This window comes from Rhododendron vialii, chromosome 13a (assembly GCF_030253575.1).
Source record: "Rhododendron vialii isolate Sample 1 chromosome 13a, ASM3025357v1".
Classification (NCBI taxonomy): domain Eukaryota; kingdom Viridiplantae; phylum Streptophyta; class Magnoliopsida; order Ericales; family Ericaceae; genus Rhododendron; species Rhododendron vialii.
This window is the reverse complement of record NC_080569.1, coordinates 28,056,500-28,076,856: the sequence shown is the minus strand read 5'-3', so window position 1 is coordinate 28,076,856 and position 20,357 is coordinate 28,056,500. Positions and strand designations below refer to the sequence as shown.

Below are 20,357 nucleotides of genomic sequence, written 5' to 3'. Positions count from 1 at the left end.
AATCCGGAAAATAATTTTTCCGAGCCTACTTCAATGATCGAGATTGTTCATTTTGCTTAGCTCAGTAAAAACATCAAGCATACCAGGGTGGTTTTGTATAAAGAAGTCAAGTAATTTTTTTTTTTGTTTAGCTCGTTAAAAACATAAGCATACCAGGGTGGTTATGGATAAAAAAGTTAAGTAGTAATTTTTTTTTGTCTTTATTCATTTTTTTTTTGCGTTTATTTGTTTTGCGTCCAACTTTTGTGATTTATTGATTCGTCTCAACGAGATGAATCGAAAAAGTAAAAAATTCTGATCGAAACTCATACGTAATTTTTTTTAATAAAGATAAAAAAAAGGCTAAAAATTATGTACAACTCAAATTACGTAGTACACCCTCATACATGGTCCCGTGTCTTCTTTTTTTTTTTTTTATCAGTACATGGTCCCGTGTCTACCCATGCTACAAATACACATCCGATGTTGTATAGAAAAAACAAAAACAATAAAGAAATCAACACACAAAATTACGTGATTTTTTAAAATCGGGTACGTCCACTGGAGCGGGAGCGTCTGTCATTTTTCTTATTATCACTATAGTAAAATTTTTACACAGAATATTTATAAAATTTCTTAATATCTCTTCGTATTAACATATGAGGCATAAGTTCTCCGAAAACATTTTATCACTTCCCATGTGACCCCCCACCCCTAAAGAACCCCAAAAATCCTTCTCTCTGCCTCCCTCTCTCCAGAGTAATTATAAGTACCTCACCTAGCAGGCACTTAAATTCAGACAACTTTTGTGCACCGCTTCTTTATTCCTTACTACCTTTTATGCACCGCTATCCGAGATGGGTAGTATGTTGTACAGCCAGGCTCTGTTAGCTCTGTTTCTTGTTTCTCTGTTTCTGCCTTCTTCTCTGCAACAACGACAACAAGAAGAGGAAGTGAGAGCAGAGCAAATCTTCTTCTTCAATAATGTAAGCAGTAGTTTATTGAGAGGTAGGGGGCTAGCGAATGGGTGTAATTTGTTCCAAGGGAAATGGGTCGTGGATGCCTCGTATCCACTCTACCAGTCCTCAGGCTGCCCTTTCATTGACCCTGAGTTTGATTGCCAAAAGTATGGACGCCCTGATAAAGAGTACCTCAAGTTCTTGTGGAAACCTGACTCCTGTGACTTACCCAGGTACACCTCTCTCTCTCTCTCTCTCTCTCTCTCTCTCCACGTGAATATATTTACACATACGCATACAAATGTATGTGTATACAGGATTAATTTGGCTTCTATGAGATCTTGGTTTAGGCTACATGCAATCTCGGTCATCTAACTAAAGTAAGTACATATTTTTTGAATTAAAGATGATGTATTGTAAGAGTATGACATGTCTCGTAAAGTAGGTACTTAAAAAATAAGAACCTTAACGGAACGTGGCCTAAAAGTATTTTTAATGGTTCAAATTTGTTAAAAGATGATGACCGGTGAGAGAGCTTTTTACCGGTAAGAGCCTTGTCAATACAGACGGTTGAGATACTGAGATACGATTGCTTCTTGCAGTCCAAATATTTGAATACATTTCATTTCGTTTTGTGAATTATAAAGTGTAAGTTTAAATTGTATTTACCGTTCATGTGAGATACAAAATGCAATTTGTTCACGTGTCTACGGATGTCAATATTTGACAGGTTCTTCTTTAAGTATTTTAGGAAATGAATAGTTTGAATCATGGTTATGGCCCGCGATGAGACACAATGGGGGGGGGGGGGGGGGGGGGGGGGCGGGGGGGGGTGGTACGAAGGAGTGTTTTTTGTGGCTAGGAAGGAGTGTGGAGAGGAGGGGAGGAGCTGATCCCGTGTGTTTGAGTTGTATATCCGTTTGTGAAAATGCTCATACGGATGCATATTGCAATGAATATATAATGAACTATAAGAATTACTAGTCAAATTTAACGGACTACTTGAATTAATGGATCTCTCTGGTGAGCCGCTCGAGGGTTGTCTTCGTATAGGCTTGTCTTGGTAAAGGCTCGTTGAAACTCGTTTGGTAACCGAGCCATATGCTTGAGATCGATCAAATAGGCTTGTGAAACCAAAGCTCAATTCAGCTCGTTTGTTGCGGGTAATACATGCACACCCCATTCTGTATATAATCGAAATCTAATGCACAGTACCCATTTGGTTGTCTGTTTGCTGTTAGGTTTGATGGAATGGAGTTTTTGAGGAGGTGGAGGGGGAAGAAGATAATGTTTGTGGGTGACTCACTGAGTCTGAACCAGTGGGAATCCTTGTCCTGTATGGTTCATGCGTCGGTGCCAAATGCCAAGACAACCTTTGCCAAGAAGGATTTGCTGTCTTATGTCACTTTTGAGGTCACTTTAATTAGCCCTTCTCTTACCTAATTCTTTTATATTGTGAGAATATTGTCGTATATAAATTATAGGAAAATGATTTTCACGCTCTCCTTTTAACCATCCATACTTTTTTTGTTTTTGTTTTTATTCATATGAATTTACAATATTGTTCTTGAATGTGCGGAAAAAGTGTATTGAACAAATGACAAGATAGAAAATTCAAGTGGATAGAAGACAAAAAAAAAAAAGAAAAGAAAAGAAAAGAAAAGGAAGTTTGAAAATCAATTCTCAAATTATATTTAGAAATGCCTATGTCTCTTTGTTTCCAGTAATAATATCTTTATTTTTTCCTGGTAAAAATATCCGTACGGTTGAGACAAATTTAATGACTTTCTTAATTTTGTCTTGCAAATGTACTTTACAAATTTGAATCTATATTTTCAGGATAAATAATGAAATGAGTCCATCTGAGTATGTTGCCCAGACAAAATTAGTGTAGATTGTTGGATTTGGGAACGTTATTATGATGTTTCTTAATCTTGTTAATTTTCTTCTGGAGGCTTTCGAGTTGGGATTGGACCCTAATCTCTTGATTCATAGACGGAATTTCAAATAATAAAAAATCCCAAAATACCAAGCCCTCGCAATATTATGTTGATTACTTTTGAATACTGTATTTAAATACTATCATCTAATGTAGTAACACCTTACATTCACCTATTACATGTTACATATGGATCCGTCCAATGATATGATCAATGTCGTGTAAATTAAAGGCCACATGAGATTGTATGGAAATATGACATGCGTATTTTGTATGAATATTTTATAATAAAAAAAATGCTTTGTTCCAATTTTGGTTTTAAAGTTGAGTGCATAATGAGCTTTCCCTAGGTAGCTAGAAGTTAATGGCCTGGGTCCTTACGCAATGGCAAGCTTTTATCAAGACATCTACGTAGTAGTTTTCACACATTTAGTTCTCAACCAGTACCACTAATGACATGCTTTAGAAAGGATCCCGGCCTCTCTGTCTCAACAGTTGGACTGCCGAGAAGCAGATGCAGTTCAACTTCGGCCTTCATTTGAACGATTACTTGTTCAGATTTGCTCAAAGTATTCTACAGGTATCTTATCTGTAGAATATTTTGTGGAAGCTGAGATATCAAAAATATTCTTGGAGATGACTGTGGTAACACGATTCTTTAGACAAGTATGAAATGTCATTAAACTCCAATGGGCCAAAACAATTGGTTATAGTACTATTTTATATATGCAGGATTATGGAGTGACATTATACCTGTATCATACAACATACTTGGTGGATATAGTTCGAGAAAAGATGGGAAGAGTGTTGAAATTGGACTCCATCCAAGGTGGCAATGCGTGGAACGGAATGGACGTGTTGATTTTTAACACGTGGCATTGGTGGACCCACAAGGGCAAATCTCAACCGTACGATTTCCTCTCTCCTCTTCCGTGTGTTTTCGCCTGTAAATTGATCTTTACAATTACCTTTTACTATCCACGCTCTTTTTTTCGTTTTTATTCTTGTGAATTTACTATTTTAGCCTTTGATGTGCAAAAAGGCAAACTAATGAAACCGTAACATGGTAACTTCACCATAATAGAGATGAGAAATGATTGCGGATATTAGAAAGGGGAGGGTGGAAAACAATTCTCCTTTTGATAATTCTCTTCTTATTTTTGGTACATTTCGTTTGTTCGTTGCAGATGGGATTATGTGCAAGATGGGTCCACGATATCGAAAGATATGGACCGTTTGACCGCATTTTACAAAGGGTTGACAACTTGGGCCAGATGGGTTGACCAAAACATTGATCCTGCCAAGACCAAAGTCTTCTTTCAGGGGATATCTCCCACCCACTATCAGTAAGTAATCTACCAAATAGTAATCCTACCTGATCAGCCATAATAAAGAAAAGTTGTGTCTCAACAGTTCGTTCTTGTTGTTCAGAATTCAGCTTGTGGCTACCGGATCCGAGGGTCACTACAGGGTGTAGTGAGTAATCGCAGTCATCCAAAAGTATTTTGAACAGTCTGGATTTAAAAGAAACTCTTCTCTGGAAGAGTTTTTCTTTTCCCTAGAGAATTTCTTTTAAATCCCGACCGTTGATTTCTGAGATAGATGGCTGCAATTACTCACTACACCCTGGTTTGCCCACTGCAGGGCCCCACTTTCATAACCGGATCAATTTGTTTTTCAATCTCATGGCTATAGTTACAAAAAGTTTGTTTTTCCGAAAGGAAAAATCTGACTGGTTTATAGTCATGTTCCTTAAACATGATGGTTTTTTCGCTTGTTATTTCTCAATACCCAAATGTACTCCTAGAAGTCAGCCGTTCCAAAATATACTCTCGAAGGCATATTCGAAAACCAGACTTGATTTTGTATTCTTGATGTCCTGCGTTTGGTAAATAGGTTGAAAATCGCCTATTCCAGAAGAACAAAGACCTGCATTTCACCCTTGTTAGTGAGTAGTATCAGACTTGATTTTCATAATCTAATGCCAATGAAACCAGGGGAAAGGATTGGAAATCTGGAGCAAAGAATTGCATGGGAGAGCAACTACCACTGACCGGATCGACATATCCCGCCGGGACCCCTCCAGCCGTCGCTACTGTAAACAGAGTACTGAGCACAATCAAGAAACCAGTCTACCTACTAGACATCACAACACTTTCACAACTAAGAAAAGATGCTCACCCGTCCACCTATAGCGGTGAACACTCCGGTACCGACTGCAGCCATTGGTGCCTCCCCGGGTTGCCTGATACTTGGAACCAGCTCCTATATGCAGCTCTCATCATGTGAAGTCGAAGACTAGCTAGATCAGAGTCAGTAATTTCCCTCTTGTATCCTGTTTTCTGTCCGTTTCCGGTTATTCCGGGTAAATAACAAAATTGCACGACAACCGCTTGTAAAATCATTACTGGGTTGCCGTTCATTTGCTTAGATTGTATAGGAAAGAACACAGGAAATGATTTCAGCAGATGTTTATGTAACTGTAGTTGGAGATGTGTATTGTTGATTTTGTTAATAGTTACTGTCGATTCTACTAAGCTTCACCAAAGCTCCTCTCTATGGTATTCTAGTTCCAGCTTTGCAGTAGAAAACAGGAAGACTCTCTTTGATGCACAATAATATTGCTGGAGTATTTTTTTTTTCCCAAATACTCATGTTGCTTTTAAGTAGTTTCATTCTGTTCAAGAATTGCCTCTTCCAAGAACTGTGACAAAATATTAAAAGGAAAAACAGAACTGACAACAATCCCAAAAGTGTGTGCAATTGCAGATCGATGTGTTTGGAGGGATGTTTGATTGGAGGATTCGTAGTCTTTGATTACGAGGGATGAGTGATGAGAAAAGCAGTGCTCGAATCTCACGGAGGCCAAACAATCCAATTTTTGGAGCAACTGGAGGGTTTGCCCAGTTAGTAATTTCAAGGCTCGAGGATTAGCTAGATTAATCCCTGTCACCAGTTTGGTTGAGAGGATTATGGGTAAGGAGTGCAGTTCCCCAGTATTAGAATAGTCCCCAAATGGAGGTAAAGTAAGTGGGAGACAGAGTCCCATCCCCTAGACTCTTCGACAAATGTAGGAGAAACTATTTCAAAATGGTAAAATCCCCAACCCATGTCAGTTGGTGGTCCTGGACCTCCTGGTATTGCCCTCTCCGTAAAATAAAGCAGTCTCTACTGCATATTGTTTTTATTAGTGAGTATTAAACATACTTTCTTTGTGCATTTATCAGTGTCGTTAGACTAATTTGAACTGAACATGTGAGTGTGTGTGTGTGTGTGTGAGAGAGAGAGAGAGAGAGAGAGAGAGAGAGCACTAACTGATGATCCAAACTAAATGGTGTTGTTTGCATTGCTGCTTGTCTTATTTGCTTATTTTCTTTCTGAATGAGCAAATAAGACAATAAGCAATGCAAACCAAAACATGCCCTAGATTATCATGGCCTCTAGAACTCACGGGTAAAATGGGGTAGCTTGTTCTGTACCAATTTCTTGAGGACAAAGAGTAAGAAAGATACTCGACAGAGATAGTCAAGCATTCTCTGGTTAGATTCGTAAGAGGTTAAAAAAAGCAGAAAGTAGAACCAAGGCATGAGTTCCACATGAACAAAACATGATGCATGACTGCCAGAATGGAACAGTGAGAAATTAAGAACAATCGATCTCCCACACTCAATATAGTGAATAGAAACGAGACGCAGGAAAAAGTTATGCTTATTGCGATGCTGACCACAAAATGGATTGAAGAGATTTCTTGTTCAGTAGATACAGAGAAGAAAACGGAAACAGGAAAACACAAGTAACCTGATAGTTGAACAAGAACCTAGTAACCCACATAAACGGCTGCATTCACGATGTAACAGTCATCATTCTTATCTCCCATTTCTTCCACATGCACGCCACTTGAGCAAATCAGCCCTCCATCCACAACTTCAAATTTCATAATGTCCCCGCTGGCATCACAAGGTCAAAACACAAGCACATAAAAGACGCAGAAACAAGAGAGTAAAGCAAGCAATGCTGAAGAATCTTTATCTTGAATCTGAGTATAACTGGGGTCAGTGAATGCCAATGTGAGAAGAAAGGTTCCAAAGTGAAAATCAAAGATTAGCCGAAGTCTCTCTAGTTTCTTACAAATACACACTTCAGGAATATGTGTAGAGTATAGCCTTGTTAGAGAGTGTATCCGAAGGCTAGAATTTGCCAGGCATGCTTATTAACTAGCAACTTCCTTATAGACTTAAAACAATGAGGGCTAGGATTATCAAAATGGCCATATGGTATGGTAATCGCATCTTCTACAATAACACTGAAATGCCTTGAACTAAACGGTTCATAGTAACAAGGACTGAAGGTGATGGAAAACATGATACATGGCTACATTCCAATAAAATGAGACAGAATGAAGACTGCTGCAATCCTTAGAATAAATAAATGGCCTTTACTAGCCAAGACGTAATAGCGTGTCGAAACTAAAACGTTGCGACTTACTTAAAGAAGCACATACTGTAACTGAAAACCCAACTGTTGAGATTACTTACTAGGGGAAGATAGATTTGACCTTCTCAATATCTAGGAATTGTTGAAGAGGTTTAGGAACTCCTAGCTTAATCTGCAGTTTCATCTGTTCAAATGTCACACCAGGTATAGAACCTGCACCAATTGCATCTTACAACATGTAACTAAAAATTCCATATCAGAGGCGCATGCATAAATAGTAACCCTCAAAAAACACCTTTAATGTCACACAAAGAATGCTTGCACACATGCATCTCCAAGGGTGTTTTTTCCTATTTTCTGTAAACTAGTATCTGATGTTGAGTTGTTATGCAAATTTGATAGATTATGTTTGAATTGATTTTGATTTAAAAGCATGATTACCAACTTTCTTCTGCTGACAAGGATGAAAACATGTCCCAAGTTAGTTTTGAACTACTTCAAATATTGACTGATTTGAAGTTCAAACATTATATTAGTTTTGGCTGACAAATGGAAGACCAAAAGCAACTGAAGCATATACAATGAATCTTGAGTTCTTACTCTTAATTAGAATATAATATTTTCAATTTGGACAAACCAACAAACTTCCAACCCTTTACCGTATCCAGATTCTCCAATCAAACAGTGATCGAGGTAAAAAGGGATAGGCATACACCGTCTAAAGGTGAATAGTTTGAACTTAATTTAGCTCAAGGGAGACGAATATATTTCAAGACAGAGATAAAAGTAGTTGTCTTGCGATGGTTTTTTTTTTGCTCAGCGGTTGTCTTGTGATGTTTCGAGAAGAAAAGATAAAGGATTTCCTTTTTGTTCATCAAATGATGTGGCTCCACCAAACATACGTGTGCAAGGAGGTGAGGCAAAATGCACTGACCGATGAGGACAAGAACACATAAATATCAATGGTCAGTAGCATTAAGTTGTGTGGTAGTCGCATTAAACTATTTGAGGTTCAAATAAGAAAGTAAAGTAGCATGAGAACCAGTACACTCATGCAATCGGGAAATTACTCTTGTAACGATTAATAAGCAATTCCAACCACCAAGGCACCCTCTCACCATTTCACAATATTCCCTGACACATTCTTAGAACAGATCTCTAACTGAAAAAAGAGTCAACGTAATCTGTGTCCAATAAATCGCAACTTTTTGTTTCCGGCCACCTGCGTTAAGATTTGTCTCGTGATTGGCGGGAGAGGTATAGCGAAAACAAGTTGGAGTTCCCACTTAATACTCTCCTTATAAAAAAAAAATTCTCTAGAAGAAGCGGGGGTACGACCAATGAAGGTAAATCAACTTTGCTATCCCACAGCAAAAGGGACCATACAGCACAAGGGGTCATGCTATCTTGAGATCTCGGAAGTCGGAAGCGGAGTCTGAAGGCTTTAAATTAGACAGGTGGGAAGAAGATGAGCACCAGATTCATAACCAGGCCCTTCAAATTGTCCCCCTGCTATCAACATTAATAGGGAACAAGGCATATTTATCAACCTGTAGGAAGCCTTGTATTTAAGGTTCCCATTCATCTCAAGGAAGTTGTTGGCAAGACACACCTAGCATCATAAGATGGAGCCTCGGACTACAAGGTTGTTGCAAAAGATTTAAAGTATTCATTTTATGAGATCATATGTGGGATATTGGGCACCATCTCAAGATTCTTGTTGTACCAAATCTCTGATGAAACCTGATGTGGAAGGAAAAAGCGGGCACCAAGTAAATATCAAGTGAAACTTGTGACTTGACAAGTGTGAGTTTAGTTGCATCCAAAAAAAGTGGAGACTAGGTCCACAATGGGACATGTGTCCCCAAGAGACAAGCCTAGAACAAGTAGTACATTTTTGTTGATGAACTAAGGGAGTGGCCTAACAACTAGGAGGCTTTCATCCATACAAACTACAAAGGACGCATTGTCCAACAACACAAAGCGTCCAACACCACATGATCATCTTGTCAATCTCAATTTCAAGCTCTGGCCTCAATCAATTTCGATTTGAATGTGTATCTTTCTAGTTCCTTAGATGGTCCAGCACCAAAATTCCATCAATCAAGCTCTGCCTTTCATCTAACTTATTCAGCTTATCACAGTTATTTTAATTTTGTTCTAGTTATTCATAGTTGAGTTTTCTTTCGTATAACCATTGTGCACGATCCCACTTTCTGGATGCAGTTCCTCTCCAAAATCCAAGTGCTATTGAGTTTGCTACTTAATCCAGACAAGAGATATGTACACATAGTCAACATACATAACCACATTTGTGCACATCACATAGAATTGCAATTGCTTAAATGCAGATTTAGCAATCTAAATTACGTAATTTTAAAAATGACAACAACATTACATAGCTAAAGCTGACCTCTTCGGAAGGCGGGAATCGAATTGGAAGAGATGGCATCCCTGCAAGCCCGCATTGCAGCGGCTGTAACATCTTGCCTGTTATTATTGGGCATCCAATTAATAAAATTCCCGAAAAGACAACAAAAGTTTCGAAACCCCGATACATATACATATAAGCAAAAATACTACTGCAAGCAAATGGGTCGTATTAGAATACCCATGTTGATCGTAGCCAACACCCATCTCTACGAACAAGAGATTCATGGAAGCGTTGGGTACGCCGTCGACGGTGGTCCGGGTCTGATCGGCAGCCATGGAACTCGTGGTGGTTTGTGCAGCGGTGGTTGTTGGGCGAGAAACCCGAGGAGAGTGGAGAGAGGAGGATTGAGTGGGGAGATGAAGAATCGGGTTTGAGAATCGAATGTTCTTTTGGGTTTTGTTGGGAGGGAGACACCAGTGGTTTATAGTAGAAGGAGAAGGGGAAGGAGGAGGAAGGAAATGAAATGGAGGATTCAGAATGAAACAAGCCGTCATCAGTCTCTCCCTTCTGTCGCTTTGCTCTGCTGACTCAAACTTCAATTGAACAGGTAATCCTTCAAAACGCTCTGTCACTCTCAATCGTCCATGCGTTTTTTCATGAATTTTAATAATTTGGGATGTGTTTAAAAGATGTGCACGCTGATTATGTGACTTATCATTAGGGCTGTAAAATGAACCGAGCCATTCGCAAACTGTTCGAGACTCGGTTCGGTAAGAGCTCGTTCGAGTTCGATTCGTCTGCTAAACGAACTGAATTTGAACCTCAATTCTAGGCTCGTTCCGTAAATGAGCCGAACCTGAGCTTAATGGTATTCGGCTCGGTTAGGTTCGCGAACCTACACTTAAATTTAATTAGTAATTCAATAGGGGTCTATTTGTAAATGTAAAAAATTTTAAGGTTGTATATATAATTCAATACTTATTTTTCTCCCAAATTCTATACGATCAATGAGAGAGTTTGGGTTTGCTTGAGTTTAATGAGCTGAGCCGAATCAAACCTGAGTCTTGACGAGCTCAATTCGAGCTTAGATTCGGCTTGGCTCAATTCATTTGAGTTTAACAAGCCAAACTTGAGCCAAAATGTTCAAGGTCGAATCGAACTCGAGCCAAACTCGAGCCAGACTAGTATCTTAACGAACCCAACCGAGCCGAACCCGAGCCTTGAAAAATTTTAACGAGCCGAACTCGAGCCAAATTGTTCAGGCTCGAATCGAACTCGAGCCGAACTCATACCTTAACGAACCCGAGCCGAACTTAACAGGGTTCGGCTCGATTCGGTTCGTTTACAGCCCTACTTATCATCGGGCAATTATGAGTATTTGATTTTCAAATCAATACCCGAAACCGAACTAACGATATGATTTCCACATGTACACCGGGGGGAATTATGAATAGGAGTATGCAAAAAAATCCGTCCAAATTAACCCAACTTACACCAGCCCGCGCAGAAAATTACGGGTTAAAATCAAGAACGGATTGAGTTGGGCGGGTAAAACACAAATTTTAAACGAGTCAATTCGGGTGCGGAAAAAATTTCTCTTAACCCCCCTTTTAACTCGACCCATTCGGGGATATATGTCTACATGTGTAAGATAATACTACTAGAAAGTACTCCCTCCGTCCCTTTTTTTGTGTTCAGTATTCTATTTTGGGCTGTCCCTTAATAAGTGTCCATTTTGTAAAGTTAGGGGGGTAAAAGTTGGTATATTGTCTATTTTGTCCCTAAAAGTAGATTTTATTTTGAAAAGTTAGTGAGTAAAAGTGTAATGATGATGGATAAGTAGGGAAAATGGAGGAAAAAGTTGATGTGAAAGGTGTAATGATGATGTCTTTTTAATAAGTTGAAATTACGAAGCATGACACTTAAAAAGGGACAGAGGGAGTATAATATAGTCATATCTATGTTAGGGCGCACTCTACCACACTTTATTAATCCGACCTAAAGGAATATTTATGAATGCTAAGGTGTACTCCACCTGGATTTTGTACCACACTTTTTTTCCGAGCCCTCTGAGTTGAAACCGTAGAAAGGAAAAAAGAAAAAAAAAAAAAACCCTCTGGTTTAAGATGATGAGGGTTGGTGTCGGGTTAACAAATTGTCAACCTGCTAGTATGGGTTAGTTGAAAAATACGCCATTAAGGTCCCGTTTCGGAAAGGAAAACAAATCTTTATTTTTTAAGAAGACAATTTTAAGCTTAAAAATTATGTGCTTACGCAAATTATTTTTCTATCAATATGTATCTTGTTTGATAGATTTTATTGAGATCTTTAATACGGTGCAAAAAAATTTGAAAAATTAATTTTCATTTACATTATTTTTGAGTTTGAAAATGTGAAATAAGTATTTATTTTTTTAAAAAGTATTCTGAAACGGGGCCTAACTCGTCCAATCTGACCCATGTACACCCATAGTTATAGGGTATGACCACTCGAGTAGCTGACAGTCAACTAGCTAGTTTTTTTTTTTTTGGTGCAATAAATAAAAGTGCATGTGTGGGGTTCGCAGCACTTACGTCGTGATCAAGGGTGGAATCAGGAAATTATTCTACCCTAGGCTAACCAAATTATATACTCATTTTATTCCATATTGTTTGTCCGGTCCACAAAATAAAAACTTAAGAATAATAGAATTTTTGCAAGAAAAATTTCAATTTTTTCAATAATTCACTAGATATCGACGAGTTCTTTAAATTTATGAAAAAAATTAAATTTTTTCTTGAAATAAATGCATAATTTTTGCTTCGTTTTACGGACCAGACAAATATTTTGGGACAGAAGGAGTATATATAAACCAAAAAAAGGCAAACTTGTACATAAATACGCAAATGTTCAAAATAAATGAAAGAAAAGTACAAAGACGTACCTATTGAAGTTGTATCCTATGATGCTTCACAAAGTAAAATTCATCTATTATCGAATCTGAGTCAATATCTTAAACAAATTCTCAATGAATGTAGATAATCATAAAATTCTCACAAAAGATTATCCTCCATTTTGTTGAGAAGATTGGGCATTTTTTAATCAGCGGAGAGAGAAAGCCGATTATTTTAGGGAGGGAGGGAGAGACAGAGCTGAACACCGAACATAGCACAGCAACCCAGAGAAGTTTTTTTTTTTTTTTTTGATCCGCAACCCAGAGAAGTTGATGTCGCTGAAAACAAAACGGGTTAAGAGTAAACAGGAAAAAAATTGTAAAGGCTGGGCTAAATAAATGGGTTGGTGACTTGGTTGGTTGGGCTAAACAATTAAATGGGCTGGGCTAAAAAGCTTGGACAAAAATTTTACGTATAATTTTTTTTTGGTTTTCTGAAATCAACCCACCTCACAGTGGCTTGGTCGTGATCGAAACTAAAGTCCCCCTTACTCTATATTTCTATTTGAGAGTATCAAAGTATTCCAATCCATCCTCTCAACCCTCCTCCATTTGAGAGTATTGGATTTTGATTCTCTATATTTAGAGGGTAAGAGAATATATAAAGGATCATCTCCATAACACTGTTCACCTTTTTAAAAGACTTTTGTCCTTGTAAGCTTTTCTTACTAAATTTTTATACCAACCATTTCCTTATGAGTATAAAAAAAGGTTTTTTTTTTGTAAAGTGATTTTAGAGGGAAAAATAGAATGTTTGTGGTTGGAGTAAATAGGAATAGTGATTTCCTCTAAAATCACTTTATGAATAAAATAGAGTATTTTGATACTCTCAAATAAAGTATTGGATTGGAGATGCTCTTATGTGTCAGGAGTATATGGAAACTCGAATCTGGGCCTTTTCTATCTAAATTTGAATTTGCACCAATGAACCAGGTAGCAGCAACTGCCTACTTGCCCTGGGAATTGTTTCCTGAAAGGACCGGCTCAATAGTTTCTAAGGTTATGGGCCGGTCCGGATAAACTGTAAAGTAGCTGTTAAGTCCATCCAAGGGCTTTAGAAGACCGGTTTATTCCTCCATTTGAAATTTATACTAATATTGAATTTCCATGGTCACATTCTTCTCAAATTTACACAGCAAACGCAATTGTAGAAATAAGTGAAAAATGAAAGATTTCTTTGGCTACATTGAAGAAATACTGGTTACTGGAAGGAGATCCATCCATGAGTCGGCAGTTAAGCAAAAGAATGGGAATGTAGCAATTTGTAATCTAACTTAAGTACCAGTTTTACTACTTAGGCCTGAACTTCTTTCTCACTGCTTGATGGATTCTCAGAAAGAGCCAATGTAGCAATTTGAAATGGAACACAATTTTCCAATCAAAATCGTCTATCAAAGGTTAAGGGTCTCATCTTTCCATAGTTTTCAGTTCTGTCAGGAAATTCACAAGGCAAGAGTAAAGAAAGGTAGGCATTCATATGCCAAATTAATTAATATGAATAAATTTGAATACTAAATGGCTGCTGCCATTGCGTTTTCACATACATGATGTTTCTATCTTTACAACAAAAGGCTGGTAGCAATTCTGAAGCTGAGTTCGCTACAGATTCAGCAAGGTGCAGACCTGCATACGTATTTCTGTTGTTGCTGGTTTTGGCATTGTATATGACATGATCTCGCTTTGTCTCTCAACTCTTGGAATGCTTTCATTGTTTCCCCATCAAATCCTCCAGCAAACTGTAAAATCATCACATTCGTAAGGTAATGTAATCAAAAGTGTGCTGTGCATAACTGCATCATGTGCCGCAAAAGGTGATTTAATTTACCTGATGAACTCGGAAGGCAAACCTTACACCTTGAACTATAAGCTCTTCTTCTTCGGGCCCGCCACCGACTACTTCAAGTTCAGCTGATACTCTTCTCATGTACTTCATGGCTAATTGAACGGACGCCAACTTAATCTGCAAAATTTTACACGGTCATTACCTAGCCCTTTGGTGTTTGTCTCTCAGTTACATAATGGATGGACAGTATCCACCAAATTGACTTTCTGGCTTGAACTGAAGTGAAAGATAGTGTATACTAATATGTATTCGAACAACTAAGAGCAATTTGTCCCTGCTTTTCATCAAATTATCATTGAGGTAGTTCAACAAAATTGAATTTTCACCCATTAGTTACGTGAATAGATTTACGAAAGCATCCTGCCAAATTGACTTTCTGGCGTTTGTATTCTAACTGCCATGGCCAAACTTACAAAATTATGGACAATCTGGTGTAGATTCAAACAAACCAACTTGAATTAAGTGAACGTAGCAAAAATTGAGGACTGAAATGAATACATGTAAACCAGTTGACCTTCAATATTTATCACTTCACAAAGTACTTGTGGGTGGAGCAAACACAAGCCAGACTAGGTAGCAAAATGCAGCTAAAGGAAAAATGGTGGAGTGAGCTGGGTGTAAATCTACGAGTGTCTTGGTCTTTTTATTTTTTATTTTTTTTACGTAAGTTAAAGTGGCATGGTAATGTGCATATAAATTGATTTGGGTCTCTAGGCCTGTCCTCTCTGATGCCATTTGGCTTTGATATGGGGGCATGATTTTACAACAAAACGTCCTTGTAGCTCCTCGGTTATTGGCGGTTTAGGAGGCCACTGTTTTAATGGTATTTTGAGAACAGCCACTTTGTGCATATATTGCAAAAGATTAGGTCTGTCTCCAATTAGGTCTGTCTCCAATCATCTCCTGCTCATACCCCCAATGATTGGGGACTAGATGGGTTATGTTATGTTGTTGTTGATGTAAGTTAAGGTGGCCAGTCCAACTAATGCCCACGTTGACTATTCCTTACTCCCGGGGGACCAACTCCACCGTTAACTAGGAGACTCAATAAAAGTTGGGACAGAGCTTAGTATTATAAGCTGGCCCAACAAGAGTCAATAGCACCTAGAGTTTCGAACCTAAGACGTAAGACTAAGAGAGAGCTTTGGCCAACCTCTCAGGGTTCGGGTCTCTTGGTCTATTATACTACTAAACTCTGGTTGTTAATTCATTAATGTCTACGAAAATGCGTAAAAACAAAACAAAACAAAAGCAGTCCTCCAACTTATACGACTATGCAACAGGAAAGAAGCTTCCAAATCTCTCATTTTATTAACATCAGAGAATCTTGTGATAGTTTTTTACTCATAACCCCAAGTAAACACAGACCAGACAAAGCAACAACTACAGCTTAGATATCTGGGAACTGCACATGTGCGCATGCAAGCCTGGGCAGCATAAATGAGGCAAAAACAACTTTCCATTCATTTTGTCATCTATAGTAACCCCAACTTTTGTTAGTATAATAATAATTAGACTTAGCCTTGCCTCCCCAAGGTTACTAACTATGGCTCAGTAATTAGGGGAATGGCCAAGCATCTCCCTGTAGAGCGTTGCAAAGCGGCCGATCTTAATCAAGCAATGGACGGTTCAGATTTGTATGCGCTAGATCCGAGTCGTCCGTGCCGAGATGAACAGCCGGATCGACTGCTCTGTACCCGCTCGACAGGGAGCTGCTCAGCAGCATTCCCGGGTCCATAATTAGGACCAACTGACATTAATTAACTATGTAATTCTTTATATCCATGGTCCATAGGTTGCTAGTTATGCTTGATAATCATTGAGCAAATAACATATATAATCTCCATATTGACCAAATGTCAGCTATTCTTAATAGTTCTTCCAGACAGATATAATTCTAATTATAATTAATGATCATTGATCGATGAGTACATAATGTCAACTCCAATCAAAGGATGCAATAGGAAAAGTATGAGGAATGAACAAATTACCTGACTAACATATCCAGTATCAAGCATCCAATCTGTTGGAATATGAAATACATTGTATCGCTTCGCAGCCGATTCTCTAATTCGCGAGAGATTGTAAACGCCATGCTCTAATCTGCATTAATCACATCAACTTTAGTATCAACAAACTACCACTACCCCAACATTGCGCAAATATAAAGTCCAATAGTCTAATTATGTACAGTTAGGTCTAAGAAGTTCTCATACTTCTCAAATAAGGCCTGCATTTTCTTGAGAGCAGAAGAACATGGCTGGCGAGGACCGTCACGGAACGATGATGCCTCGGAAACAAGCTTCTTGAGATCACAATACCCAAATGCTGCCTCCCGTAATGCATCGGCCTTTTGCTCTGGCCAGTCAAAATGTTTCAGAACAGCCCTTTCGTCAACCTGAAGAATCAAGATGCCAAACCAAAGCCACAATATTACTATCACTACACAATCCTTACAGAGTCAACACAATTTGATTACATCCAAAAGCGTTTGTAACATCGAACTATACTGGGTAAGATTGGCAAACGGAAATAGTTAATTGGATTACCAGATAAGAGAGCTCATCATCGAGCCACTTAACAAATGGGACAACATCTTCAATGTCTGTGAATGCAGCATTCTCCACTTCTTTGATCAGAAACCTAATGAAATCGCCCTGTGTCTCTACATCATTCTTAATCTGCAATTCAGACATTTAAACAAAGAATTATCAGCAGCCAAGTTACAGCCGAAACACCCCAAATGTTACCAATTAATTTCTAACATTTGACACTCTGTAATTCTCACATTATTTTTTCTGATGACCAGATATCTGGTCAAGTATGCGCACACCTCGACGTCTATTTCTGGGTCTCAGAAGTTAACGACTGAACAAACCATCCAATGGCCTCAAGTAAATTCGCTTTATTAGTATTACTACCAATGATAACCTGGACATTAAAAATTTGTCCTAGATCTTATATGTTTTGAAATTGAATAACGTGACCTGGAGCCAATAAGGCTCCGTTCCGGAACTCAAAATAAGTTCTTATTTTTTAAGAAGGTAATTTCAAGCTCAAAAATTATGGGCTTATTAAAATCTAAAAATATGCAATATGAATCTTGTTTGAAAGATCTCGATGAGATCTTTTATGCGATGCAAAAAAAATTGAAAAAGTATTTTTCATTTACTTTATTTTTGAGTTTGAAAATGTAAAATAAGCTTCTTATTTTTTAAGAAGGTTTCTGGAATGGGGCCTAACTCACATTGGATTCATATACCACGTGATGAAGTCTCAAAATGGCCAATTGAGGCCATTAATATCACAGCTTTTTCTTCCGTGATCTTTTCGAATCCAAACACTGTCTTATATTGCAAAACATGAATAGGGGGTAGCCCCACCCACCAAGAATGGTCACTTGTCACTGACACTGCCATAAACCCAACGCCAAAAAATGGAAGAACCCCAAGACTGAAAATGCAGTAAAAATTATTATGGTAATTAAAAATGCTGCAGATTTTGTAACTGTTTTTTTTTTTTTTGTCAGCGCAACTTTTCCGCAACTTTTCCCCGCAAGTATATTTTTTGGTGTAAAAATACAATTGCAGGAAAGTGGCGTTAACAAAAAAGAAAGAGAGTGACAAAATCATTTCTCATTAAAAAAATTTACCGCCAGCAGGTGAGCCGACCGGTTCTCGATCTCCCCGATCATGTCACGTGCGTTCGCCGCCGCCGCTTCGCCGCCTCCGTTGCCGGACTCCCGCCGCGTATCCCGCCTCATCAGCGAGTGGTAGAACTCCACCACCTCCGGCACTCTCCTCACCTTCGCCGGTACACCCTTCACCCCCTTCGCCGGCGGCGGAGGGGGTGGCGGCGGAGGTGCTGTAGCCGGCGCTGCCTTCGACAAAGGAGGAAGAGCCAGCTGCGGCGGTGGCGGGGGAGGAGGAGGCGGTGGAGCCGCCGCCGCCACCATCAATTGTTCCGTCAATAAACTGTTCACCACAACGCTGAGTGAACCGTTACAAGACGACTCTGAAGAAGACGACGACGACGACGACAATGACGGCGTTGGTGGCGTTGACGAGGGCTTGGGCGGCGGTTTGGGAACCCTGGGCGCCCGAGATCTCATGACTGGCTCACAAGCGTAGGAAATTTCTTCCGAATTAGACCGAGAATGTCTCGGCCGTTCAATCTCCACAGCCGCCTCGTTACCAGCACTACTGCAACTACTATTACTCCGGAAGAGACTGTTATCGTAATTTCCACCAATCTCGCACGATTTCACCGCTCCTTTCTTCAAACTCCTCAGCAGGTTCGATTTCACAGACGCATCAATCAGTCCCTGAAACCTCTGCGAAGCCGATAACTCGTTGTTGCATTCATCGATATCCTCCTCATTGTTTCCAAATCTCTTCGATTCGATTCTACTACTACTAGCACTACTTCTAAAATTCAAAATCGTTTTATTAAGTTCTTTTATCTCAGTCTCCATGTCCTTCATCTTCTTCTCGTACTCTCTCTTCTCCTCCAGAGTCTTCACGTGGACGGTCTCTAAATCCAGCCTCAGCCTCTCGTTCTCGGCCTCCAAGCACTCGATCTTCCTGGCGTTGCGGTCAATGTGCTGGTCCCTCGAGGCGATCTCCTTCTCGAGGACGGGCACGATGGCCGCGGACTCCCTGAGGAGCTTGTGCTCGAGGAGCTGCGTCTTCAGGAGGGACTCGCGGCCGCGGAGGTCCTCAACGAGGCGGAGGAGCTCCGCGACGTCGGGCGGGCGCGGCTGAACCTGGGCGGAGGCGCGTGGGAAGTAGACGCCGAAGGAGCGCGAGAACACGGCGCCTTTCTGCGGGGTTTTACCGCTCGAGGTCGGGGAAGGGAGTGGGCCGGGTGGGGGCGGCTTCGGGGAGGAATGCGTTGGTTGTTTGGGAGGATTTGCTGGTGATTTTTGCAGGCCCATTGCAAGTTTTACCTTGCCGGCAACCATTGTTGCTTCACCCAACTCTCTCTGTATCTCTTGTCTGTATCTATCTATCTGTCTATCTCTATGGTTTTCACAAGATTTTTTAGGGACCAGTGGTTTGAAATCTAGAGGCAAAGGCTACAAAGGCGAAAGTAGCAGTGCAGAGACAAGTTGGGGAGTTTGTGACTTGTGAGAGAGGGAAAGAGGTTAGAATTGAGAGAGAGAGAGAGAGAGTGAGAGAGAGGAGAGAGAGAGAGAGAGAGCACGGGTAACGAGGAACGGTCTACTTTTACTAGATTCCGTTCAATTACTGTGTTAGAAAAAGTTCGATTGGAGTGTCTTCACGCGCTTCTATTCACGCGCCAAACGAATTCAAATTGTGCACCGTTAAGACTGTAGTTTGTGACTCTTCCTGGCTTGTGATAGTAAAAACTAGCGTTTGTGTTTATTTAAGGCACGGGATAAATTTGGTTCTGATCGAAATAGCACAATGCTGGTTGATAAATTGGTTTAATATTTTTTTGATTCCGTATTCGATACATGCTAGTATTAGTCTTATTTTTTGCATTAAAAGATATATTTGTGATGAAAATTGAATTTAAAGTACCATACGACAGTGCCCTAAAAGCATAAAATGATTTTTTCTCTACATTTAACCCCCATGTTTCTCCCTCCAGAAAATTAAAGAGTTAGATTTTGATTTGAATGTTTTTGAAGGCAAAACATATTTGTATGTAGTATGTATTGGTTTTTTTTTTTTTTTTTTCTGCTAAGCTGACACAAGAGGAAAGGAAAAGAAATGTAGTATGTATTGATGATTCAAGGAAGACACCCGAATTTGGATAAATACAAAAAGAAAAATGACTTTATTTAAAGAGTTAGGTTTTTCAATTTTATTCAAAAAAACCATGTTTCGACAATAATTTTTCACTTTTTTGATTTTTCTATTCGAGCCAAA

At 39.3% G+C, this 20,357-nt stretch overlaps 3 protein-coding genes and 1 non-coding gene across 4 annotated transcripts; 2 read left to right on the top strand and 2 right to left on the bottom strand.

Moving 5' to 3' along the window:
* The first annotated feature begins 662 nt into the window (after positions 1 to 662).
* Positions 663 to 5,425, top strand: LOC131312673 (protein trichome birefringence-like 38). Its single transcript, XM_058340593.1, has 5 exons — positions 663 to 1,171; positions 2,180 to 2,351; positions 3,610 to 3,785; positions 4,065 to 4,223; positions 4,875 to 5,425. The coding sequence occupies exons 1-5, from the start codon at positions 837 to 839 to the stop codon at positions 5,164 to 5,166; spliced, it is 1,134 nt and encodes a 377-aa protein (XP_058196576.1). The 5' UTR covers positions 663 to 836; the 3' UTR covers positions 5,167 to 5,425.
* Positions 5,426 to 6,567: 1,142 nt separating this feature from the next.
* LOC131312675 (uncharacterized) lies at positions 6,568 to 10,358 on the bottom strand. Its single transcript, XM_058340594.1, has 4 exons — positions 9,923 to 10,358; positions 9,725 to 9,801; positions 7,413 to 7,524; positions 6,568 to 6,824 (listed from the first exon to the last, which is right to left on the bottom strand). Exons 1-4 carry the CDS (start codon positions 10,237 to 10,239, stop codon positions 6,695 to 6,697), a joined length of 636 nt encoding a protein of 211 aa, XP_058196577.1. The 5' UTR covers positions 10,240 to 10,358; the 3' UTR covers positions 6,568 to 6,694.
* Positions 10,359 to 14,073: 3,715 nt separating this feature from the next.
* On the bottom strand, positions 14,074 to 19,674 carry LOC131313322 (uncharacterized protein At4g04980). Its single transcript, XM_058341575.1, has 6 exons — positions 18,113 to 19,674; positions 17,010 to 17,141; positions 16,677 to 16,858; positions 16,452 to 16,563; positions 14,443 to 14,577; positions 14,074 to 14,353 (listed from the first exon to the last, which is right to left on the bottom strand). The coding sequence occupies exons 1-6, from the start codon at positions 19,421 to 19,423 to the stop codon at positions 14,225 to 14,227; spliced, it is 2,001 nt and encodes a 666-aa protein (XP_058197558.1). The 5' UTR covers positions 19,424 to 19,674; the 3' UTR covers positions 14,074 to 14,224.
* On the top strand, positions 15,126 to 15,233 carry LOC131315388 (small nucleolar RNA snoR100). Its single transcript, XR_009196722.1, has one exon. It is a non-coding gene; the product is annotated as a small nucleolar RNA snoR100 (small nucleolar RNA).
* Positions 19,675 to 20,357: the final 683 nt, after the last annotated feature.